This window comes from Bos taurus, chromosome 7 (assembly GCF_002263795.3).
Source record: "Bos taurus isolate L1 Dominette 01449 registration number 42190680 breed Hereford chromosome 7, ARS-UCD2.0, whole genome shotgun sequence".
NCBI classification, from domain to species: Eukaryota; Metazoa; Chordata; class Mammalia; order Artiodactyla; family Bovidae; genus Bos; species Bos taurus.
Genome location: NC_037334.1, coordinates 11,681,474 through 11,707,469, shown reverse-complemented (window position 1 = coordinate 11,707,469; position 25,996 = coordinate 11,681,474). Strand labels below are relative to the sequence as shown.

Sequence of the window (25,996 nt, the reverse complement as noted above, 5' to 3'; positions counted from 1 at the left end):
ATCAACCCCACCTCCCAGGGGTCCCGCAGCCCTGGAAAGCATCAGGACCACCTGCCTTGAGGTGACCCCTGGCTTCCCAGGATCGGAAGCTGGTCAGAGGAGTGACCCCAGAAAGTTTCACCAGCCTGCTGTCAAACACCCCCTCCTCCCTTGCCACTGTCAGAGCCTCCCTGTCCTCGGTGGGGGTGGGGGGCAGGAGCTGGGCAGGTGGGTACTCACGCTGATAGGCAGCCGAGAAGAGGCAGTCATAGAACATGGTGCCCCCCTTCCGCCCCAGTCCCTGCCCATCAGTCCCCAGGAGCCTGCCCGGCACTCCTTGGTCCTTGCCCACCTCTCCAGAACAGCAGGGTGCGCGGGCGGCTTTATACCTGCAACCTTGGGGAGCTAATCCCCCCAGCGCTCCTGGCAGTCCTCTTGGGATAAACATACTTCCCTCCCAGCCCGAGCGGGGCCTTTGAAGGGCTGGGGCTACACTCTGGGGTCAAGAGGGAGGCTGGTACCCAGAGATGCTTTCAGGAAGGTGCAGGTCAGGTTTCATGCACATCTTGCTAAGTGATTAGCAGGACAGCTGAGAGGGAGGAGCATGGGGCGAGTGTCCCCAGAGGCACTGGTTGGGAGACCCTCATCCCAGCTGGGACACCAGCCACCCCACCCCCTTTATCTCCTGGTTACTCCCAGCAGTTTCAGAGGTGGGGTGGGGCTGGGACCAGAGTCACAGGCCAGGCCTAGGCTGAGGCCCCAAAGGCAGGGAGATGCAGACTCAGGCATGTGGGTAAGGAGGCATGTGTCTGAGCCGAGGGCCTGTGGGGGACACAAAAGGCTCGGAGCGTCCTTTTGGGTCTCAGCCTCTAAAGTGGGGAGCTAGGCCTTGGCTGTTGCAGGGAGACATGGAGAAGGGACTGGCTAGAACAGAAAGGTGGCCGCATGCAGGTAGAAGCAAAGACCTCAGGGGCCAAGTCTGAAGCACAGCACATGACTGTGTATGCTAGGTGTGGGCCAGACGTGGGGGAGGCCCTGGGACAACTCTGCAGCTCGTTCGAGGAGACACTGATTCCTCTGTTTTGCTAGAATCACCCCTCACAACCACTCAGGCTTCCCTGTCATCATCAAAGAGGAGGCCCTCACTGAGCCGGCCCGCAGGGAGAAACCCGAGAAAGCACCCAGTCCCGTGAGGGCCCCGGCACACCTGGGTGTCCATGGCTCAAGGGACAGTGCCTGACCCAGGAGGCCCGTGGCAGGTTCAGCCTGGCTCAGGGTGGGCAGCGAGTTGGGGGCTTCTCCCATCCCCTCCAACACCCTGGTACTCTGATGAAAAGGGCAAGGTTGGTCCTTGAGTGGGGACCCGGAGCAGCTGGAGGCCTGGGGACTTGCTGGGATCCAGCATCACCTGGGATAAGGAAGATCCAGGAGACAGTCTTGCCCATCTCCTGCTTCAGGGGTGGCCCTTAAGGCTGGAACCCCCATCCTGGCCAGGCTGCATCCCGAGGATGAGCAGGTGAGATTCTATAGTCTACTCTTTAGACGAGGGGCTTCCTGTGGCCAAGGTAGGACTCCTGCCACAGTGTCTCGCCCTGGCTCTGCGTGTGCACATGTCTGCGTGAGGGACCCTGAGTCCGTGAGCATCAGCATCTGTCTGCAAGCTCCACTTTGCACATGCGCACAGGCCAGAGAGGGCCCCGCCGTCTCAAATCTCTAGCCAGGAAGCGGCAGCTGATTTCCTGTCCCTCGATCTGATGAGCTTCTCTTCCTCCCTGGCCCCTGCACTTACTTTCTCACTGAGACCTACTCTGGCCTCACAGGCCACTTTGAGCTACTTGGGAGAGGACAGAGGGAAGCCTGAGAGGCTGGACTCCAAGACGGGACCCAGGTCACCACAGACCACACATGGGGCCGTCTGTTCCTCTTCCTCCTGATCCTTCGCTCCCGTCCTGCCAATGATTTCAGTCAACAGCTCATTGGGAGGGGAGCCTGTGGATTCCTGATGCCCCCAGGGCCCTGGGTCCCTTGTCTGTCCTGACCTCAGTTTCCCCATCTATGCTTGGGGACACTGATAAACACCTTCCGGGTCCCTCATCTTGACACAAGTCTTGGACTTCCAGGGGCTCCAAGTGAGACAGAAGCAGGGAAGAGAGGCTGGACATGATCCCTTCTTCAGTCCAGCCCTATCCCCTTCCACCGGCTTGGTCTCATCTTTCTAGGGATGGCCGGCAGGACTCACAAGGTCTTCCTTCCACTTGGGTTTTGGGTGATAGCCTGGTGGCCTCTGAGGACGGGGTATTATGGATCTAGAGGAGTGTTCCTAAGCTGGAAATTTGAGCTTCCTTCCCATCACCTCCAAAGTCACCTTAGGGCAGAGCTCCTGAGGACTGGGCGAGAGGAGCTGCTTCTACGGCAGCGCTCCTGGCTGGCTTCCAGTCTGGGCTCCATGTCTGGCTCCTGGGCCCCGCCCTGCCTCCTGCCTGCAACTCCCTGGGTCCCTGCTCAGCTCACATTGCTTCTGGCTCCGGAGGAGCCCCAGGCACCTTGCTGCAGCCTTTGCTGGTGTTAGTTACACCCCCACCTCCACCTCCAGGACCGGCTCACGTGGCCCAGAGGCCACCCTTAGATAAAAGGGACACTAAGGGTTACAAAGGAACCCTCAGAAATCACTGCCAGGGGTGGGGGAGGGGTCAACGAAGCCACAGGAGTCCTTATAGAACAAATCAAGGAAGCAGTGTCTGGTAACCATTCCGGGGACAGGCCTGCTGCTGGCAGAACCAGGAGCAGAAGGGACAGGCAGTTCCCCAGGACCACTGTGAAAGATAATGAGGCCACTGACCAAAGAAAGGAGGCTGAGATTCACATCCACAACCGGTCACATCAACACCGCAACCCACCCACACTGAGTGCCCCACAGCATGATGGGGGCCAGGAGAGGGGGGTACCGAAGGCTTTGACCAGTAGGTACCAGGGCCTCCCTGAGGGTGGAGGAGGGGGGTGGTGGGAGGAGCTGGAGAAGACAAGGGAAGAGAGGAGACGGGCTGGGACTTGGGGGATGCTGGGGTCTACAGTCGTGCGTCCATTCCAGACCCTTGTTCTGGGGACCCCAGACACAGCAAGCAACAAAAGCCAGCACTCAGGAGGTCCAGGGCCAATAAGTGGAGGCTATGAGAAGTCCTCTAGCAGCGACAGGCAAGCCCTCCTGCCTGCTCTCCGCTGCCCAGAGGCCCCGAGATGGGATGGGAGCGCTGAGCTGGGTCAGGTCAGCATTCATGAGGGATAAGCCACCAGAGGGTCTGGGATGGGAGAGCTCCAGGCAGAGGGCAACGAGAGTGCCAAGGCCCAGAGACGAATTGAGCCTGGAAGGTTTGCGGAGCCACAGGAAAGCCAGTGGGGCTGAAGCAGGAATGTAGGCGGGAAGGTTGATACCAGATGGGGCTGGGTGGCCAGCAGGCCTGGATGGCCAGAGTCAGGAGGTTGGACTTTTGTCAGTAGCGGCGCAGGGAGTGTGGAGCTGGTCCCTATCACAGGGATCCAGATCTCCTAGAGGCAAGAAAGGCCAGGCCAGGCTTTCTCAGAGAGTGCCCCCAGGGCCACCTGCTTTGGAATAATCCGGGTTGAGCTGGGAATGGAATCGAATCAACAGTTATCAAGAGGCTCCCTCTGGTTGCTGTTGGGGAGGACTGTGAAGGGTCTGAACAGAGGCTGGACCAGGGTAGGGGACAGGGAGGTGGGAGAGGTGGTGGGTTCTGGTTGGATTTAGGACATGGAGCCCAGACAGCTTGCTTGCTCAAGGATGGGTAAGACAGGGGACCTCCCTGGTGGTCCAGTGGTTACGACTCTGTACTCCCACTGCAGGGGTGGCATGGTTTCGATTCCTGGTTGGGGAACTAGCATTCTGCATGCCACGCCATGCAGCCAGGAAAAAAAAAAAGGATGGGTAAGACAGGAGTCAAGGCTGACCCTGGCCTGGGGTGGGGGGGAGAGAGGATGATATTTACTAGGACAAGGAAGTCTCAAAGGAGGCCAGATTTGAAGAAGGAAAGAAATTCCAGATTGCCATCAGGCCATGCTGGTTTGAGAGGTCTGTGGAACCACGTGGATGGGTCACAGGTGGCGAGGACTCAGGGCCGACAACGTGGGCATTGTCGTACAGAGGTGGCATCAGAGGCTAAGGGACAGGACAAGGCCCTGGAGCAGAGAGGAGGCCTCAGCTGATGAGGTCATGGTGCACAAGGTAAGGGACATGAGGAGGAAGGAGCAAGGGGGAACCGAGATGGGGAGGCAGGGAGGTGGGCAGAGACCAGAGCGGGAGGGCATCTCTGGGGGGATGGGGGGAGGGGAGAAACTGTCATGTGCTGCCCAGAGGCCAGGGGAGAGGAGAATAGAGGGTGACCAGTGGGTTGACAAGATGGGGGCCATGGGTGATCCTGCCTGGGACTCTGGGATTGAGGAGACAGAGCTCTGAGTGAAGGGGCAGAGACTAAGGAAGGGAGGATGAATCCTTTGAGGAATTCTGACTCAAAGGGAGGGCTTCCCAGGTGGCTCAGTGGTAAAGAATCCGCCTGCCAATGCAGGAGATGCAGAAGACATGAGTTCCATCCCTGGGTTGGGAAGATCCCTTGGAAAAGGAAATGGCAACCCATTTCCGTTTTCTTCCCTGGAGAATGCCATGGACAGAGGAGCCTGGTGGGCTATAGTCCTTGGGGTCGTAAAGAATCAGACATGAATTAGTAACTAAATAACAACTAAGGGAAGAAAACTGGACGACTGCGGTAGCGGGTGCAGGGCCTGGGGGCCCTGGTTAAAATGGGAGCTGCTGTATTTTTACAAGCAGGTAGAAAAGATCTACCAGAGAGGGACTAAGTAATGAGGCTGGGACGGCAGAAGTCCTGGAGGGGGCAGCCTGGAACTGCCATGGGGCCACTTCACCCTTCCAGCAACAGGAAAGCAGAGCTGGTGGGTGCAGATGGACCCTGGGTGCTGGGAGGCTGGGTGGGTGGGAGATGGGGCCCTTCTTGTCACATGACAATGCCTTGTCCACAGTGAGGTCAGGAGCAGGGTGCGGGGTTAAGGACACAGAATGAGAGGGAGGTGCTGGAGGTGAGGGGGCAGCCGGGGGCCTGGGTTTTTCAGAGAGCAGGGAGGATGCTGGTGAGGATACTGGGCTAAGAACGCCCTGGAGATGTGGCCTGGTGACCCCGGCCACATCCTGCGCCTGGCCTCGCTCTGTACTCAGCTGACTCTCCCATGCCAGCTGAGACCCTCCTCCACACCAGTCTGTGTCGCAAAGAGTCATTGTCCCGAGCCCCTGCGTGCCCCTGCCCTCCCTGGCGACCCTGACACTGCGGGAGCCTCCTTGACACTACCGGGGCCCAACTGCTTCCTTTGTGGTCCCACGGGGCCGTGTCAGTTGCCACCAGTTTTGACTCTTCATTGTCCTAGGGTCAAGTTAATTGACCTGCACTTTCCACAGCCTCCCAAGATGCCCTTAGGATCCCCACCACTTCCTTTTCCATTGCGGAAAGACTGGGGCCAGCCTCCCCTCTACACAGGGAACACCAGAAACCATTAAAGATGCCCAGTCCTGTCCTGAGCGCCACCTGTTTTTTTTTGGCCGCACCATGCAGCGTGTGGGATGTTAGGATCTTAGTTCCTCAGCTAAGGATGGAAGCTATGTTCCCTGTAGTAGAAGCGCAGAGTCCTAACCACTGGACCGCCAGGGAAGTTCATCTGAGCTCCACCATCTCCCTCCGGGGAATGACCACCTATCCTGACTCTCTGCTTCCACTTCCCTCTGCTCAGCCCGTCCCCATTCTAGAGGAAGCGGGCATAGGGAAGATGCTCTGAGGCAGGAACCATGGGTGCCACAGCCCAAGCCTCCTGGTCATTTGCTCCACAGCCTCAGGGGGGCGGCTGCAGTGACAAACAGGATCCCCTGGCCACATCACACACTCACGAACTCATCCAACCAAGAGCCCTGCTTGGCCCAAGTCTTGTCAAAAATGAAACAGAAGGGAGGGGGAGCAACCCCTCCAGACCTCCCAGTGGACCTCCCTGAACTGCAGCTGGGAGCATCTCACAGGCAGCCCCTGAGCTCAAAACTGTTACTTTTTGTTTTTAAAAATTTTGACTGGGTTGGGTCTTGGTTGTACCAGCTGGGCAGGCTCCAGAGCGCTCAGGCTTAGCTGCCCTGCCACCTGTGGGATCTCAGTTCCCCAACCAGGGCTCGAACCTGGGTTCCCTGCATTGGAAGGTGGATTCTTAACCACTGGACCACCAGGGAAGTCACTTGAAGTTGTTACAGTCCCTTTATGGATGATGGCCGAATGCTTCCCCTCCAGTTCTGGCAGGCGTTTGCAAATTAACTCTACTACCCAAGCCTTTCATTGAGTGACATCTTACTTGAGGACAGAGACAGAACCAGCTCAAAGAGCTGCCCTGGCGGGGAGGATTCTGGGGGGCACAGAGTCCTCCCTGCTTGGTCTGACTACTTCTTCCCCAGAAAGTGAAAAAAGTCAAAGTGTTAGTCGCTTAGTCGTGTCTGACTCTTTTGCGACCCCATGGACTGTAGCCCGCCAGGCTCCCCCGTCCCTGGGATTCTCACGGCAAGAGGACTGGAGTGGGTGGCCATGCCCTCCTCCAGGTCTTCCGACCCAGGGATCAAACCCAGGTCTCCCACACTGCAGGTAGATCGTTTACTGTCTTAAGCCACCAGGGAAGCCTTCCCCAGAGATGTACCGCAAATCCCACCTGTGGACCTGAGACAGTTAAAAAGCTGCCCTCCGGGTGATAGGCACAATAAGTGATGACGGGAGGGCTCTGGGATGCCCCCACATCCATAAGGCTAGGCTCCCCCAAACTCTTGCTGGAGTTGTTCACAGGGTGCCCTGGCTCCGAGCACGCGTCCACTTACCGGAGACGGTGACCACGATGTACTGCTGGGACGCCGGGGACGGGGTGGGTGCGCCGGCCGGCTGCGAGGGCGTGGGGGCAGCCGGGAGCTCTGTCACATACGGCTTCTGGCTGCCCGGTGGCTGTGCCTGGGGCTGCGGATTCTGCAGCTCGGTGACATACTGGGGCTGGGGGGTGGCGGCGGTGGCGGGGGGCTGGGGGGGCTGGGGTGCCGCAGAGGGCGGCGGTGGCGGCTGGGCTTGCGGCGGAGCCTGTGGTGGCTGGGATGGTTGCGGGGCCGCCTGTAACTCAGTAACGTACGCCTGTGTTGCCATGCCAACAGTGGGGAAAATGATAATAAATAAGGCTTTTTTTTTTTTTTTTTTGCTTGCTTGGGAAGAAGGAGGGAGGGGGGAGAGAGAAGAGGAAGGAGAAAAATAAGGAAAAACAAGAATTAATCTACAGGCAGAGGAAACCAGGGACAGCTCCTGGCTCCCCAGAGACACGTTTGGGTTCATCAGCAACTTAATTACATTCCGAGGCTGGTGGCAAGATCTAACCAACCCGCTGCTGCACAGCAACTGAGGATGGACCAGGGCTGGTCTGCACCTCTTCCACTCACCCTGACCCAGGATTCCTGCCGTCTTCCTTCGCAGGCTCCAGCGCCTGGGGGACCCCTGGGCTGGGAGACCTCCGACTTTTGCCCAGAAACAAATTATACAGTTCTCCTGAGAGTGCCTGCAGGCACTGTCCTGCGTACTTTCTTTACAATTAACTTTAATTTTTTAATTTTTTGGCCATGCTGGATGACATGTGAGATCTTAGTTCCCCGGCCAGGGATCAAACCCCTACTCCAGGTAGTGGAAGCACACAGAATCTAGTCTCTGCTGCTGCTGCTGCTAAGTCGCTTCAGTCATGTTTGACTCTGTGCGACCCCATAGACGGCAGTCCACCAGGCTCCTCCGTCCCTGGGATTCTCCAGGCAAGAACACTGGAGTGGGTTGCCATTTTCTTCTCCAATGCATGAAAGTGAAAAGTGAAAGTGAAGTTGCTCAGTTGTGTCCGACTCCTAGCGACCCCATGGACTGCAGCCTACCAGGCTCCTCCGTCCATGGGATTTTCCAGGCAAGAGTACTGGAGTGGGGTGCCATTGCCTTCTCCGAGTCTCTACATTACTTTATTTAAAACTCTGCAACAATTGCATCCATGCTTGAGACTCAGAGAGGTTAAGGAGCTTGCCCCAGGTCACACAGCAGGGAAGAGGTGGGACTGAGTCTGAACCCTGGGCACTCTGAGCACTGGACTACTGGGCTAACTGCTGGGAAGGAAGGTCATGGGGAAAGCTGTCCCCCAGCCAGCCTCTTCCAGTCCCCTCCTTGCCTGCCATCTAGGCTTGGATTCTTGGCTGAGTGTCATTCCCTGAGGCGGGGGTGGTGGGGGGGGGTGCGGAATGCCAGCCACGGGGAAGGTGTTTTGAGTCCAAAAAGCCCCCTGAGCTGCTTGCGGCCATAGAAATGAGAGCATTTGTAGGTGGCGACGCCAGATGTGAGCTCCTCCCTGAACAGTGGCCTTCTAGGGCCTGGGGCGACTGGGCTGGGAGCAGGCCCTGGCCACAGAGCAGGCCTGGTAGGCCCTGCTGACTTCAGAATGGGGCCCACCTGACCATGCAGAGGCAGCTTTTCTGGCTGCTAACTGTCTGTGGTGCCTCTCTCAGGCGCTCGCTGTGAGGCAAGTACTGTGAGTGAGGCAAATCGTCAGTATAAGCCCTGCCCCTCGCTGAGCCCCGCCTCAGCAGGGAGTGGGCCACCGGTTTCCTGACTCCTTCACTAAGGAGCTTCTAGGGACAGTGGAACAAATGCAGGAGTGGTTAAGAGAAGCTCCACCCCTCACAGTTACGTGGTCCCTGATGGCCCTAGACGTATCTCAGTGTTAGAGCTTTGCCTGCGGGGTCGCGGTGACCTGTGGCCTTCAGCAGCGTGACACTGCAGGGCTGAGCCAGAGGCTCTTCTGCAATAATCCTCGAGCACCTGTGTGCCATGGCCAGCCAGCTGCAGGGGGACTAAAAAAGATCTTCAAGGGAAAGAGAAAAATAACTGCTACTTGGTGATCAGAAACCCCAGGTAATCACTGTGATTACCTCCTCACAGCAGGCTGGCAAGGGAGGAGCCACTGTGCCCATTTCACACATGAACAAAACAAGGCTCAGGAGTGACCTGCACACAGGCCTGCGGCGGCAACCAGCAAGAAAAAGGATTTGAAGCCAGGTCTCTCTGACCCCCAGATATGTGCTGTTAGCCCACAGCCCTACTCAGGGAGCCAGGCCCAGGGCTCATAGTCGGTAGATGGCATCTTTCCTGTTTTTCAGATGGAGACACCTAAGGCCCACCCACAGAGGTAATGCCACCTACCCAAGGCCTGGTTGGAGCAGCAGAACTCAGGGGCGGGGAGCCCACCAGAGCAGCCCAAGGGAGACAGCAGGCCAGCCAGCACCGTGGTGCCTGTGTTCTTCGCACCTCCCTGTATCTCGCTCTCTGGGGATCTGGACTCTGCTCTTGGATGCCAAACCCAAGAGGAATCCAGGTCAGCAGGGGGCAAGGCAGGTGAGTCACAAACCCTGGATGGGCCTGTGCACGACTTGAAATTGACTACCTCCCCGCTGTGTGACTTGCGAGGAGGGTGTCCACTCCCTGGGCCTCAACTGCCCCATCTGTGCAATGGGAGGGTAGCAGGCCTACGGTGCAAGGCTGCTGCAGAGCTCCGTCTGATGGTGTGGGCAGTGTTTGGCCAAGCTCCTGGTGCAGCCTGAGCACTTAAGAAATGGCTCTGGTTCCCCTCATTGCCCGGGGCCCTTGAACAAGGCTCTAGGCAAGACTACAAGCCTCCAGGCCCTGCCTCCCTGCTTTGGGCTGCTAAGTACAAAGGAAACAAGGGCTGCTGTCTGCACTCGGGTGGGCTTGGTAGGCTTGGGTATGCCAGGCTCCGATGGCTGGTGTGAACAGAGCTGGCAGAGCCCTGAGGCCACCCTCCCTGCCAAGCCTGGTCATTACAGAGAGAGGGACAGTGACAAGGGCCCTGGTCCAGGTCTGAGGGAGTGGTTCTGGACTTGCCCACTGTGCAGGATGGAAAGGTGGCCTGCCAGGGACTCAGGTAGCAGGGAGAACTTGCTCACCTGGAGAGGGAGAGGCTACTGCCTGCCAAGCACACAGGGAAAACATCTCCCACCAGCCCCTGCCCTCCCCAAACTCTTTCCTGCCAGTATTAGAGGGGCCCACCTCCTCAGACCTCCTCGCAGTACTGGGTTCAAACCCTGGTCCAGATCGGATGCTCAAGTCACTGCTGCTGATCAGTGCCTGTCTACCAGTATCAGACTCACTTCCACTTGAACCCTGGCCTGTCTCTTAATTCATGTCTCTTAAAACATGTAACTGATTGTCCTCTGGGCCTCAGTTTCCCCATCTTTCGTGTGGGGATGATAACACCTGATTCATAGGGCTGTTGCAAAGATCCAATGTGATCAGCAGAGCACCAAATAAGCACTGAGAAGTAGAAGTTGCTATTATCATTATTCACTCAACAAGCATCCATGGGGTTGGAGGGGAAAGGAGAGAGACGCAATCCTCAAGCTCTTAGAAACAGGCACCAAGCAGAGATTCTGACTCTGGTGTTCATCAGCCTCACCTGGGGAGTCAGTTAAATGCAGACTCCTAGGCCCACTGACAGAGTCTGGGATGACCCTGGAGTCTGCCGTTTGAGCTAGTCGCCAGGATAATTCTGGGGCAGGTTGTACAGGGCACTGAGAAGCCCTGGCCTGGACTTTCCCAGCCTTAGGAAGGTGGCCCCTTGTGGCCCCTCCCACCATAAAAGGGCTTTAAAACCTCCACGCTTGCCGGTGCTTTCTCCCCTTCAAGGTGCAAACCCTGTAGGCCTCCTTGTCTCCACTCGAGGACAGGGGGAGGTGGCATGGACACAACTGAGCTCAAAATGGGGAAGGGGAGATGGGTAAAACAGCTAAGCCAGCTTCTCTACTGGAGACCTTCTCAGCATTGTCATTGTTAGTCTCCAGGAAGAATGATACAGAATGCCAAATTTCCCATAATTATTTCACCGGGGAACCTCCCTTTTTATTTTTTCCAATTGTGGAAGGCTAGGTTGAGCAGAGTTCAGTAGGGTGTTCCCTGGAGAGGAATAAGTCACAAATATCTATACAGGATGAGGTGTGTTCTCCATCTATTTGAGCATGACTCAGCAAATCTGTTCCTTAGCAATGAAACTGCCAAAAAATGCACCAGTGGCTGCACCTATCTTCAAAGCCAACACCTGTTTTTTGGAGAATGTTTGAATCCATTCTTTAGGACGGGGCTGGCATATTTCTGTGAAGGGCCAGCCAGAAGTCAAGATTTTTGACTCCAAGGACAGACAAGTCTATTCCAGTGACTCAGCTCTGCCACTGGACTGTGAAAACAGCCGTGACAATATGTAAACAAGCAGTTGCGTGGCTGTGTGCCAATAAAAGTTTATTTCTAGACACTGAGATTTGAATTTTACATAATTTTCACATATCACGATATATTATTCATGTCACAAAATGTCCTTAAAAATGTAAAAACATTCTCAGATCACAGACAGTAAAAAACAGGTGAAGGTTTAGCTGTAATGGTTTACATCTGGGACAAGACCCTCCCAAGGAAATGAAAAGAAAACCTCACTTTCCTCACCTGTAGACTGGCTTCAAAAAAGAACTTTTGGGGGAATGGGGAAATTAAATATAACAGTGTGAGTTTCCCTCATCCTCTATATCCAGTTTGGGTTGTTTTTTTTTTTTTTTTTGGTGTGGTGGGGGGGTGTTTTTATTTGTTTGTTTGCCACACCACGTGGCTTGCAGGATCTTAGTTCCCCAGCCAGGGGTTGAACCTGGGCCCCAGCAGTGAAAGCAGAGTCCTAACCACCAGACATTCATTTATTTATTTGGCTGTGCGGGTCTTAGTTGCAGCACACAGGATTGGCAGCATGTGGGACCTAGTTCCCTGACCAGGGATCAAATCTGGGCCCCCTGCATTGGGAGCACAGAGTCTTGGCCACTTGACCACCAGAGAAGTCCCACCAGTTAGTTTTTAAGACTTATCAATTTTGGGGGGCTCCGAAATCACTGCAGATGGTGACTGCAGCCATGAAATTAAAAGACGCTTACTCCTTGGAAGAAAAGTTATGACCAACCTAGATAGCATATTGAAAAGCAGAGACATTACTTTGCCAACAAAGGTCCGTTTTAGTCAAGGTTATGGTTTTCCCAGTGGTCATGTATGGATGTGAGAGTTGGACTGTGAAGAAAGCTGAGTGCCGAAGAATTGATGCTTTTGAACTGTGGTGTTGGAGAAGACTCTTGAGAGTCCCTTGGACTGCAAGGAGATCCAACCAGTCCATCCTAAAGGAGATCACTCCTGGGTGTTCATTGGAAGAACTGATGTTGAAGCTGAAACTCCAATACTTTGGCCACCTCATGCGAAGAGTTGACTCATTGGAAAAGACTCTGATGCTGGGAGGGATTGGGGGCAGGAGGAGAAGGGGATGACAGAGGATGACATGGCTGGATGGCATCACGGACTCGAAGGACGTGAGTCTGAGTGAACTCCGGGAGTTGGTGATGGACAGGGAGGCCTGGAGTGCTGCGATTCATGGGGTCACAAAGTGTTGGACACGACTGAGCGACTGAACTGAACTGAACTGACTGAATAATTCCTCCAGAACAGATCCTAAGGCTGGGCTTTTCCCTCCATCTTTACCAATACCATGCTAGTATTGATGGTTACCGTCATCTCTTGCCTGGACCCACTCATCACTGGCTCCTGGCTTCACTCTTGCCTTTATAAGAGTCTTTGAAACGCAAACCCTATTGTGTCGCTCCTCTGTTGAAAAGGTTCCAATGTTTTCCATAACAGAGAATAAATAAAAACCAGAGCCCCTCCCATGACCTACAGGGCCTCATGGGATCTGGCCCCTTCCAGGCCCGTTTCTCACTCTGAATGTTCTAGCCACAATCTCTCTCCTTCCCAAACGCTCCAGGCCTCCCCCTGCCTCAGGACTTTTGCCCCAGCTCTTCCATCTACTGGCATGCTCTCCTCACCTCCGCCTGTTGGCTCCTTATCACTCATATCTCAGCTCATAGGTCACCTTGTCAGGTCTCAAGCTCCCCCTTTACAAGCCCTCTGGAGCACATACTCCTGTTTCATTTTTTCCCCTGGCCCTGTATCCTGTTTGGTTATTTTCTTCTTCCCTCCACAAGGTAAGGGCACCCATCACTCTATTCCCAGCTACGAGAACACTTTCAAGCACACAGCTGGGACTCCGCTCCACTTTCACTGCCAAATAAGTGTCCACAATGCTGGGAACAACACACTGCTAGTGAATGTCAAAGACGGTTGAAATCTACCAACTGGTGAGAGAGGCTTGCAGAAAAGTTACTGCCTCCTGCAGCTGTGCTACAGGGGCAGGTGATGCCTCCAAATCCAGAACAGACCCCTTAGGCCAGGAAGACTGTGCAGCAAGCAGTTGCTCTCTGGAGGTGGTATCCCTGGCAGGTGGAGGAGTGGGGAAGAGTCCTGTCTAGCCCAACCCTTGTTTTCAGCCCCAAGATGCTGGAGTGTGTGGCAGGAGGGGAGGGTGAGCCGCTTAGCCCCAGGGACACCTTTCTCAGATCCCCACTTTTCCCATGACACCCAGTGCCCCAGCTTATCCAGCTGCTTCCCAGAAGGCTGCGTCTGAGTCTGGGCCCAGGGACAAACTTTCTCTCTGGGTCCTCTCCTAAGGCTGGAGAAGGGCCTTAGGAGAGTGACACCTTCCCACTAAAAACTGGAGTCCTAGGACCCGGCTTCCCAGGATCCCTGTCATCGGCCCACACGGACCAGCAAGTGAGTCAAGCTTTAAACCCACTAGGCTGTCACCCGATTTGAGATGATAAAAATAAATGTGAGTGGTATAATTCCAAGGGCTGAGCAGGAAGTGATAATCGTCATAATAACAGTAGCAGTCAACATAGTCTGAGCAATTACTATGTATCTGATGCTCAACATGTATTCTTTTATGGGATCCACAGTACCGTAACATGAGATTAAAATCGTGACCGATGATCACTGCCCCTAGTTTAGATGAGAGGAAACTAAGGCCCAGAGAAGTTAACTTACTTGCCCAGGACCACACAGCTAGAGAGCAGTTGATTGTTTCAAAGGCAAGCAACCAAAGCCAGTATTCCCTTCTGGAGTCTAATAACTGCTCTGGGCTTGGGCCTTTCAAACGCCTAAGATATGGGGGGTGGGGTGGGGAAGGGGGGTCACAGAGAGTGGAAGAAGCAGTCAATGAGACTAGATCATCAGTAACACTGCTTTCTGCATCAGAATTCGCCTAACAGGTGCTGATGATCTGACAACCTGGCTATTTCTAGATTTTTACTGAAAAATTAAATCTCTCCTTTTCTTAAATTTCAAGAGGTTCTACCACCCCTGACCTGGGAAAAGTCCCTGGAGAAGTGACATCCCTTCTCCCAGCCTTATCTCAAACTTCTGGGGGAAAGCTTTAGGAGAACCTGGAACATTTGTTCTCCTTGAAGTTTATTGATTGATTTTAAAAGAAAATGGCTGCAGTCTGCCCTCAGCCCTGCCGATGCCAAGCTCCAAAGCAAAACGGAGAATAAGCACAGTGGACTTGGCTTGGCTGGCTATTTAAAAAAATCTTCCCCAAGCTGGCAGATCTTGTTGCCCAGCAAAGCAGTCACTCAGATTCTCCTCTAACAAAGTAGAGCACTTCCCCTTGTCTCTGACCTCAGTGTCCCCGCTCCCTCCCCACGTGGCTCTGGAGGCTGGTACCTCTTCAGTGACATGTGATCCAGCTGACACCAACTTGATTGACACAAAAACATGTGTCTGACCAAGAGAAGCCGCTTCAGAAACTTCCTCAGGAGCCATTTACTCCCCATGCCCAGAGAGGAAGCCCAGGATAGGCTGAAAAGCTAGGAATGGCCCCATCTCCAGGAATAAGCCTCCTGCCCAGGGACAACAGGAAGGAGATCTTAGAGCTGCCCACAGAGAAGCAATCAAGTTTCGGTTCCTCTAACTCAGCCACCCAAGATCATGTCTCTCAGCCAAGGCCTTCGCTCTCTGCAAACCAAATCATCCAGACTAAAGTCATTACCCCTAGCCTGCAGCTTCAAAAAACTCTCCACCCTCACCTCCTCTCAAAGAGAAGGTAGATTTAGGAGGGAACAGCAACGTTGACATCAAGACCAACAGTTAATCTATAAAACACTTTCAGAAACAGTAGATAGGAGTAAAAAATTCAAGGATGAGCCCTAGAGAAATGTCTGAAAGGAATTAGGAGGCCTGAAATGCAAAAAATGAGGAGAGATGGCAATGACTGAACCCACTTTACAGGATGGAAAACTGAGGCCTAGATGTGGCAGGCACTGAGTACTGGCAGGTTCTAAAATGACGAGGCACAGGTGGCCTCCAGTGCTTCAGGGAGCAGGAAGGCCTAGGCGGCAGCTGCCCCACCCCGTTCCTGGGGCACCGGCCGGCCCCCAACCACACCTTACGGCCTGGCCCCGCCCATCCACCTAGATCCCGCCTCGCCCCTCCCTCACTCCCATTGGCCCAACCCTCCAAGTCCCGCCCCCTTGTACCTCCCGACATATAAAAGCCCCCCGCCCGGGCCGGCCGACCTCCACTCGCCGCCGGCTTGCGAACTCCCGCCCCTCGCGGGGGCCGGGCCGCTGGGCCCGGGGGCGGGTGGTGTCGCCCCAGCCGGGACCCAGCCCCCTCCCCCACGGCCCCGACGGTCGCCGCCGCCATTTTGACCGCCCGCCCCTTCCCCCAAGACTCTGACCACAGCGACACCCGCCGCCCGGGCCCCGCCGCCCTCCCCGGCCCGGCCTGCCACCCTGGGGCCGCCCGGGTTACCTCGGCTTCTTCCCACTTCTTTCTGCGGAAGGGCTTTCCAGAGGTCTCGGAGGCGATGTTGGGAGGGGGACAGAACGTGCCGGGGTCCCCGGGCCGGGCCGGGGGGGTGGGGGTGGGGGTCGGCCGGGCGGTTGTTGTTGTTGACTCGCGTTGCCGGGTTGCTTGGTCGCCACGACTACCGTGGCTATGGCGCCTCCGTTTCCCTCACCGGGGCAACTGTTGCTACCCACCCTACTTACGTCACGCTCGGGGGGCGGGGTCCAGGGTGATTGGCGACACCGGGAAAAGTGATTGGACGGCGCCAGGCCCTGCCGCTAACCTATTGGCCCCAAGGCACGCTTTTCAACACCCTCTTGACTTCCCGGCGCTCTGATTCACCGGTGTTAATGTCCATCAAAGGAAACTGAGCCCTCAAAGGCAGTGGAGCCCGTCACTCCCCCAAGGAAGCGTCGGGCTAAGAATAAAGGGGTGGGGTCTGTGAGGTCGGGATTGGTTTGCTGCCTTAAAGCCTGTCTTCTGGTTAGACTAAAGGGATGTCAATCTAACCCAAAGGTTTGCCGCGCTCTCTAGCTGGCGCCTATACGCATGCGCGCCACGCAAAGCCCCCCTGGGAGTGGTAGTCCGTTCCTGCGTACTTTAAACGCCTTACCAAATGCAAAGAGCGAGAAAGGAAAGATCTCTTTCTTCAGACTTCTCCCTTTCCCTGTGGGCCAGTTCTTGGTCTCGCGCGCTGACGTCAGGGAAGGAATACGGTGACGCAGCGCTGTTTGTCTGTGACGTTGGTGGCGGAGGCCGGGCTCCGGGTTCGATGACGTCACCAGGCGCTGTTTTCCTCCCCCCACGCGGTTGCCCTACGGCGGTGGGATGCAGGTGGGGATGCGAGACCAGGGTTCGATCCCGGGGCCCAGCCCCAGAGCGACACCCGCCACCACTTCCGCTTAGGCTCGTCCGGCTCTCTCCCGCCTCCCCGCCGCCTCGGGCCGGGAAAGGTCACGGCTGCCGGGGCGACCGCGGCTATCTCGGCCCCGCAGGAGGTGCGGGCCGCCCTGCGAAAGGTCTCCCACAGGCGGGGGACTTAATTAGCTGCTTCCACCGTGAGCGATAAGCAAAGGTCAGCGTCCAGCCCTTCCCGGGGCAGCTCGGATTGCTCAACCAGGCTCCACACGGCTCTCCCATCCCTCCCCCGTTCCTGCCCCACTCCCGCCCTCCTACGTGCCTCAGTTTTTCTAGGGGAGGAGAAGAGACAGAAGCGGGATCTGTATTAGATTGAGCGTCTTTGGTACAAAAATTCGACCATCAAGATGGATACTATTCTAATGCAATATTGCAGTATGTTTAAAATATCAAATTTAATGGGGGGGAATAAATCCATAGTGAACAAAATAGCAAAATTTTAAACACAGAATCCGTCAGGACTGGGATTAGGGAGAAGTGAAATCATGCAAGTATAGGGTAGAATCTTACCTTTTACTCTTTTTTTCTGGCATGAGTTTTGACCTTCAAAAATATCCTGATGACAGTTTTTTAACACTTTAAATTTTGTGCTCCAACTCCCACCAGAGACCAAGGAGAAAGGAAAAAGAAAGCAGAGACTCAGAACTTGACGTTCTAATTCAGATTCTGCTGTGTGACACTGAGAAAGTGGCTTCACCTCTCTGAGCTGCTGTTTCCTAGTTCTGCCAACATTACACTTTGTTCTGCAAGGCCCTGGTAGTAAAAGTGAAAAAAGAAGACAAATCCCTAGAGTCTGTGGTCTACCACAAATAAGGGACTTAATAAGAGAATTACCTGGTGGTCCAGTGGTTAGGACTCTGAACTCCCACTGCCTGGGGCCTATCTCTGCAAAGGGCACTAAAATAACTTCCTGCAGGGTGTGGAGTGCAGTCCCCCTTCCCTACTAAATGACACAGTAAGCAGTGACATTAACACTTAAGAGTCTAGGATGGGACTTCCCTGGTGTTCCAATGGATAGGTCTTTGCCTTCCAATGCAGGGGGTGCAGACTCCATCCCTGGTCAAGATCCCACTTGCCTCTGGCAAAAAACCCAAAACACAAGATAGAAACGATATTGTAACCAATTCAATAAAGACTTTAAAAATGGTCCGCATTAAAAAAAATCTTAAAAAAAGGTTCATAAGAGCTGTGAGGTGCTACTAACCATAAAATAGATAATCAGCAAGGACTGATTATCTAACACAGGAACTATATTCAACATTTTGTAGCAACCTATAAGGGGAAATAATCTGAGAAAGAATATGTAGGTGACTGAGTAGTAGTGAATCTGCCTGCTAATGCAGGAGACACAAGTTCAATCCCTCGGTCAGGAAAATCTACTGAACGAGGAACTGGCAACCCACTCTGATATTCTTGCCTGGAAAAATCCCACGGACAGAGAAGCCTGGCAGGCTACAGTCCATGGGGTCGCAAAGAGTCACACATGACTGAGCAACTGGGCGTGCATACACACACATAAATTATATATATATAGAGAGAGAGATCTAAAATATATATAGATATATCTGAATCACTCTGTTGTACACCTGAAACTAATACATTGTCAATCAACTATACTTTAAAAAACAGCAACAGAGACTCTTAAGAAAAAATGAAAAGCTGTGAGAGCAACATTAGACTATGTGTGATAAAAGTGATGCTGGAACCCATGTAACCTGAGGACTTACATGGGTTACATTTGAACCGAGCCTGAGTGGTAAGAAGAAGCAAGCAAGCCCCCAAAAAACAGAGATTAAGGGAACTGCAGGAGCAGACATCTGAGGACAGGATCACACATCTGGCTGGAGTGGGATGAGCAGAGAGGAAAGCGCCGGGAGGTGAGTTCAGAAACGTAAAGGTAGTTAGATTCTGTGGAAATCCTCCCAAGAACCCAGCAAAGTGGAATATTCCCCCCACTTGCCAGGTGAGCAAACAAAGGCTCAGGAGGGAAAGGAGAATCCTCTGGGGTCATGTAACAGAAGGCAGCAGCACCCAGACAGGCTGTCTCCTTTTCTGGGACTTCCCAGCGTGCTTTGCTGCCCCTGGGTGTGACCCTAGATGGAAGACAAGAAGCAGCAGTCTGCTTGGAAATGCTCACTGAGCCCCAAGAATTAATGAGACTTCCAGGAAGGAGTGCCCAGAATAAGTCCTGGTTGGCAATGCAAGTCACTCAACCCGTTCAGCTAATTCTGTGAGACAGTTTTGGGTGTCGAGCCAGCCATGTTGAGTGGTGGGGTGCAAGAAGCCCTATTTTTACTTCCCACCTGTTTCCCCATCTTCCTGAAGTCCTTGAACCCCAAGTTGGGTCCAACCAAACCTGGAAATCATTTCTTCAATCAAAACTACTCTATATAACTGAATGGGAGTGGGCAGGGGTTGGGGTGGGGGGGCTTCCCTGTGGCTCAGTGGTAAAGAATCCACCTCCTGGTGCAGGAGACATGGGTTCAGTCCTTGATCCAGGAAGATCTCACATGCGAGGGAGCGACTAAGCCTGTGCGTCACAACTACTGAGCCCACGTGCTACAACTACTGAAGCCCATGCACCTAGAGCCTGTGCTCCACAAGTAGTGGAGCCACCACAAGAAGCATGCACATTGCAACTAGAGTAGCCGCTACTTGCTGCAACGACAGAAAGGCTGCTCACAGCAGCGAAGACCCAGCACAACAACGAGAAAAAAAAATTGGCAAATATCCTTCAATTAAAAAAAAAACTGGCAAGAAAGGCAGTGTGGGATTAGAAATGCTCTATATTTTTATCTGGTGGCAGTTGCACAGGTATATAGATGTCAAAATTCCCTGAGCTCTCTATTTAAGATCTGTGCACTTTGGGGATTCCCTGGCAGTCCAGTGGTTAGGACTCAACACTTTCACCGCCAGGCTGAGTTCAATCCCCGGTCAGGAAACTAAGATCCTGCTGCTGGGCCAAAAAAAGAAAAAAGTCTGAGCACTTCACTTTGGAAGTTAAAACAGACACACATTAACCCTTTGGAAGTAGCTCTTAACTAACTCCTTTCTGGAAACGTTACTTATGAAAAGTAAGGAATTAGCATGATCGGGCCTTCCCAGTAGTAGCTTTCCTTGATCACCAAAGAGCCCAAGAATGCCAGCTAAAAAATGTGGAAGGAAGGAGAGAATTGGAGAAAAAAAAAAATCACCATTTTTCAAAAGCCAATGCAGTAATTAATTTAGAGGGTAATCATCAATGGGTATTACCAAATATCAGGTGAGGACTTTCCTGGTGGCACAGTGGATTACAATCTGCCTACCTGGTGCAGGGAACAAGGGTTTGATCCCTGGTCCAGGAAGATCCACATGCCCTTGGAGCAGCTGAGACTGCACATCAAAACTACTGAGCTCATGCTCTAGGGACCTATGAGCCGCAACTACTGAGCCCACATGCTGCAGCTACTGGAGCCCATGAACCTTAGAGCCTGTGCTCCTCGCAAGAGAAGTCACTGCAATGAGAAGCCCGCTCACTGCAAGGAAGAGTAGAAAGTGGAGAAAGCACCACCCCGCCCTCCATCGCAACACACATACACACAAGCAGTGAAGACCCAGGCACAGGCAAAAGAAAAAATTAATTTTAAAAAGCCTCAGGTGAGAAGATGATGGAGCGAGAGATATGCACAGGGTTTCAGAAGGTTCACTAGGTGTGTGGGTGCAGACTTCATCACGGAGGCCAGACTATCAACAGCATTAGCTGCAGTAAAGCTCACAGGAGAGGGACCCTCAGGCCTCCTGGGCCTCCTGATTCGATACCAAAGGAAGTTTATAGCTTCTCCCAGGACACCCCTTGTCAAAACATTAAACTTGACTCTGATCAAATCTCTCCACCCAACATCCAGTTTGCAGGAAATAGGAAGAATAGAGGAACAAGCTAAACGACATTAGGAAACAGCTGAGTGGAGTGTGCTGCAGGACAACCGTCTCAGTCTCTTCCACGTGTCAGTCATGACAAAACGGAGTGGGGACTATTCTAGGGCGGGTGACGTCATTTATATTTGAAGCCAAATTGTTCTTTGTCCCCCGGAGTACATTCTGTGCACTGTGGAGAACTGAGCAGCATTCCTGGCCACCACTCACTACTGCCAGTAGTACACAACCCTTCTCCAGGTGTGACAACCAAAGATAGACGTCTCCGGGTGTGCGTGCATGCGTTCATGCATGCTAAGTCACTTCAGTTGTGTCCAACTCTTTTCGACCCTTTGGATCATAGCCCACTAGGCGCCTCTGTCCATGGGATTCTCCAGGCAAGAATACTGGAGTGGGTTGCCATTTCCTTCTCCAGGGGATCCTCCCGATCCAGGGATTGCACCCATGTCTCTTACATCTCCTGCACTGGCAGACAGGGTCTTTACCACTAGCGCCACCTGGGAAGCCCCAAAGGTGTCTCCAGACACAGGCAAGTGTCCTTGAAGAGACAGCCCTAGAGGATGGTGGAGCAACTGACCAAAGGACCCAGGATGGCTAGACTGTCTGCCAGCAGAGACAAACAGTCTCTTCGTTTAAACTAGCTGTTGTATCCCTGTTAAACTGAGAGAACTACAACTTGGCTAATTCTGTTCCAAGTTTTATTTTATTTTATTTTTGGCTCTGCAGGGTTTTTCTCTAGTTGCGGTGAGCGGGGGCTACTCTCTTGTTGCAGTGCACAGGCTTCTCGTTGCAGAGCACAGGCTCTAGGGCACGTGGGTTTCAGAAGTTGCTGCACAGGGGCTTAGCAGTTGTGACTCCTGGGCTCTAGAGCACAGGCTCAGTAGTTGTGGTGCACAGGCTTAGTTGCTTTCCCAATGTGGGATCTTCCTGGACCAGGGATTGAACCCATGTCTCCTGAATTGGCAGGCGGGTTCTTTACCACTGAGCCACCAGGAAAGCTCAGTGGTAAAGAAACTGTTCCAAGTTTTTATATTCACTGAGTTTTGCACCAGAAAAGAATGCACATTGAAATAGGAAGTTGGAAGCAATGAAGGTGTCTGTCCCTAGGGGACCAGAAAGATGAAATAAGAACTGCAAGATACAGAATACTAAGCCAACACTGAAAGCAATGAAGTAGCTCTCTAAAATTGTGGTGCTGATGGGGTGAAACCCAGACACTACAGCATTTTAAAATAAAGCAACACCTGACCCACGTGGCAAGAGTGAGAAGTCTCCATCGAATTTTGCTAAAAAAGAGATAGAGGAAAAAAAAATAAAGAGCCAGCCACTAAAGTGCCAACAATAATGAAATAAGAATCTGCCACTTGGTACATTGAAATACAAACAAGGTGTCCTTCTGTTACACTGGAAATTCATCTCAAAAAGCATGTGCATTTCTGCTTGTTAAACATGAGGTGTAGTGAATGATTAGCAAGCTGGTTCTTCTAATTTTTCAAACTATGTACACAATAGGTATGTGTATATATATATAGGAGAAGGCGATGGCACCCCACTCCAGTACTCTTGCCTGGAAAATCCCAGGGACGGCGGAGCCTGGTGGGCTGCCGTCTATGGGGTTGCACAGAGTCGGACACGACTGAAGCGACTTAGCAGCAGCAGCATATATATATATATATATATTTGATATGTAAACACTGTGCAGACATGTGCATGAATACAATGGAGTCTAATGTCAGGAACAGTGAACAGTGAAAGTTGCTCAGTCGTGTCCGACTCTTTTCGATCCCATAGACTATTAGCCTGTCAGGCTCCTCAATCCATGGAATTCTCCAGGCAAGAATACTGGAGTAGGTTGCCGTTTCCTTCTCCAGGGGATCTTCCCAACCTGGGATCAAACCCAGGTCTCCCGCATTGCAGGCAGATTCTTGACTGTCTGAGTCACCAGGGAAGCCCAATGTCAGGAACATGCACTTAATCAGGTTTGGGGAAACATATTGGAAGCAGGATTTTGATACACGAAGACAATCTTGTGACTCTACTCCTGGAGGCACTAAAAGGAAGGAAGACCTGTGAAATGGACTGAGATTTGAAAATAAGAAGTTAGATCTAAGAGACGATGCCCTAAATCTGCATGAGCCAGTGTCAACCTATCCCCACCCCTCCGCACTCCCACTCCCAGCAGAAATACATCTTCTTGTGGGGAGGAAGCTGAAGGAAAGAAGTTAATAAAAAATGCTTTCTATGTGCTTTAAAAAAAAGAGAGACAAAACAAAATAAACAAAAAAATACCACAGTGGAAAAAAAAAAAAAACCACAGTGTATCACTGAAAAAGATACAGATGGAGATCTAGGACACAGCTTCACTGTGCAAATTACAACACACTTGTATAAACATGCAAAATAAACTGTAGAAACATACAAACTGATACATCCTATTAATTTAAGAATATTTACCAGTTCAGGAACATGTAGCAAATGCCTTAGAGATGCTGGCAATGGTTTGGAAAGGACAAGGAACTGGGGATCTGGGGTGGAAGTGAAAGTTGCTCAGTCGTGTCAGACTCTTTGCAACCATGGACTGTACAGTCCATGGGATTCTCCAGGCCAGAATACTGGAGTGGGTAGCCTTTCCCTTCTCCAGGGGATCTTCCCAACCCAGCGATCGAACCCAGATCTCCCTCATTGCAGACAGAGTCTTTACCAGCTGAGCCACAGGGGAAGCCCTCTGGGATGGAGGAGGCAGAAATAAAACTAGTCAGAGCTTTGCGTGATGAAGGTATGACAGAGTTTAGGAAGAGGCAGAGACGGCTGAGACCTGGGTTCAGTGACATTTGTAGGGGCGGGGGCACAGCTGTCACACTGCAAAATGCTGAGGGCTAAATGGGAGGGGAGGAATGGAGACAGTGCATACAGCTGAGATATATTTGGGTGAGGAAGTCAGATTCTAAACCTGCATCATCTCACATGGTAGTTGCTAGTCCTATGTGGCTATTTTTACAGGGAGGGAATGCCTATTATTTCTTTTTTCCTGCTTAATTGCTCTGGCTAGGGCTTTCAGTGCTATATTGAATAAAAGCAGTAAGAATGGGCCCCCTTGTCTTGCTCCTAATCTTAGAGGAAAAGTTTTCAGTGTTGAATATATTATCTGTGGGTTGGTCACATATGGCCTTTGTTACCTCAAGTGCATTTCCTCTAAGTAGCAGTTTGTTGAGAGTTTTTTTTTTTTCATCATGAAAGGATGTTGAAATTTGTCAGATGTTTTTTTCTGCATCTGTTGATCTTTTATTCCGGGTTTCAGTGTTTTAATCAAAGTTAGCAAGGTTTTGGGGTGGGGTGGGATTACAAAAACAAAGTTAGCATTTTCTGTAGACCATCAAGGGCAGGGTTTCAAGGTTCTTGATTTTTCATCATGATTGGAAGATTGTTTTGATATGATTTTTGTCCATCATTTTATTAATGTGGTATATCAAATTGATTAATTCACAGATGTTGAACTTGCTTGCATCCTTAGACTAAATCCCACTTGATCACGGTGTGTGATCCTTTTAACTCCTTGTTGAGTTTGATTTGCTAATTTTTTTTTGACTGTGCCACAGTGCATGTAGGATCTTAGTTCCCCAGGCAGGGATCAAACCCAAGCCGCCTGCAGTGGAAAGGCAGAGTCTTAACCACAAAGTCCCTGATTTGTAATATTTTGTTTACATTTCACATTTAACTTCATCTGGGATATTGGCCTGTAATTTTCCAAGTAGCTATTAAAACTTAAAGAAACTAAAATAAAATACAATGAAGAATTCTGTTCCTCAGTCTCACCGGACACATTTTTTTTTTTTTTTGGCTGTGCTGGGTCTTCGTTGCTGTGCATGGGCGTTCACTCGTTGCAGAGAGCAGGGGCTACTCTGTAGTTGTGTGAGGGCTTCTTGTTGCAGTGGCTTCTCCGGTTGCTGTATGGCATGTGGGCTTCAGCAGTTGTGACATGTAGGCTCAGGGGCTTAGTTGCCCGCAGCATGTGGGATCTTCCCAGACCCAGGGTTGAATCAGCGTTCGCTGCCTTGCAAGGCAGATTCTTAACCACTGGACCACCAGGGAAGCCCTCACTGGACACATTTAAAGCACTCAACAGCCAAATGTATTAATAACTAGAGGCTACTGTGTTGCAAAACACATTCTTATCAGAGAAAGTTCAATTGGCCATCATTGCTCTAAAGTATCTCTAAAAAGACATTTCAGAGACTTGGGGAAATCTTGATATTTGCTCTGGTGTTAGATGATACTGACAAATGATCGAATATTTTGCTAGGTGTGAAAATTTTCAGAACTTTGTGTTGTAGTATTTAGAGATGAAAAACAGTGGTAGTAAGATTGAAAAGAGATGATGTGGGGACTCACGTGGTGGTCCCTAGGCTAGGACTTTACACTCCCAATGCAGGGGGCCTGGGTTCAAACTCTGGTCAGGGAACTAGCTCCCACGTGCCATGAATAAGACCTGATGCGGCCAAATGAATAAATATTTTTTAAAAAGGAAAGAAAAAAAGGGAGATAGTGTCTTTAAAGTATGTAAGACAAAACCAGACTTACAGCAAATCCTCAATAAATGTTAGTGGTCAGTAATTTAAAAGTTTGGAGGAAGGACAAACTGGGAAAAAATATTTACTACACATTTCATAACCATATGGTAAGCTTCCTTAGTATATAAAGAGCTCCTAGGGGAGTTCCCAGATGGTCCAGTGGTTAGTGTTGAGTCCTGCCCCCAAGGCCACAGGTACAAGGCCTTGCGCCAAGGCCGTAGAAACGGAGCCCAGAACAGAGGTCACCTTTGAAGCTGATTGAGCCACTTTGTAACCATTGCCAAAAGCCCCCCGATATCACTAACAAGCTGATACCAGTTAGGCAAAGATGCCCACTGCAGTTAACACCCTATAGCACCCTGGACAGTCATCTAACGCCACCCTTCCAGCAGGAATTTTCTTTGCCTTGAGTCTATTAACTCATGAAAGCTGTCAACTCTCCCTGGTCTGTCAGGAGGTTGGCCCCCTGTGCTCGCAGTGCCCACGTTTTCTCTGCTCTTTGTTCTTAATAAAAGCTCACTCCCTTCTGAAATGCTCTGTGTCTGGAAATTCTTTTCCAACCCGCGCTCGGACTGCCTCAACAGTTGGGATTCTGAGCCTTCACTGTCACGGCTCCGGTTCAGTCCCTGAGAAGGGACTCAGATCCTGCAAGCCATGTGGAGCAGCCAAAAATACATTTTTAAATGAACAGCACAACAACAATTAAAAAAAAAAAACAAACCCTCCTAGAAATCAGGAAGGAAA

The 25,996-nt window shown here is 51.9% G+C and overlaps 1 protein-coding gene across 6 annotated transcripts in view; it reads right to left on the bottom strand.

The window, feature by feature from the left end:
- RFX1 (regulatory factor X1) overlaps positions 1–16,970 on the bottom strand; it is a 35,447-nt gene extending 18,477 nt beyond the window's left edge. For 2 of the 6 annotated variants that reach the window (XM_024994860.2, XM_024994864.2), the window contains exon 1: positions 6,896–16,042. In XM_024994860.2, the coding sequence (XP_024850628.1) occupies positions 6,896–7,391 (496 nt within the window). In that variant the 5' untranslated portion in view covers positions 7,392–16,042. The other 4 variants (XM_024994861.2, XM_024994866.2, XM_024994865.2 and 1 more) reach the window with 4 other exon arrangements.
- Positions 16,971–25,996: the final 9,026 nt, after the last annotated feature.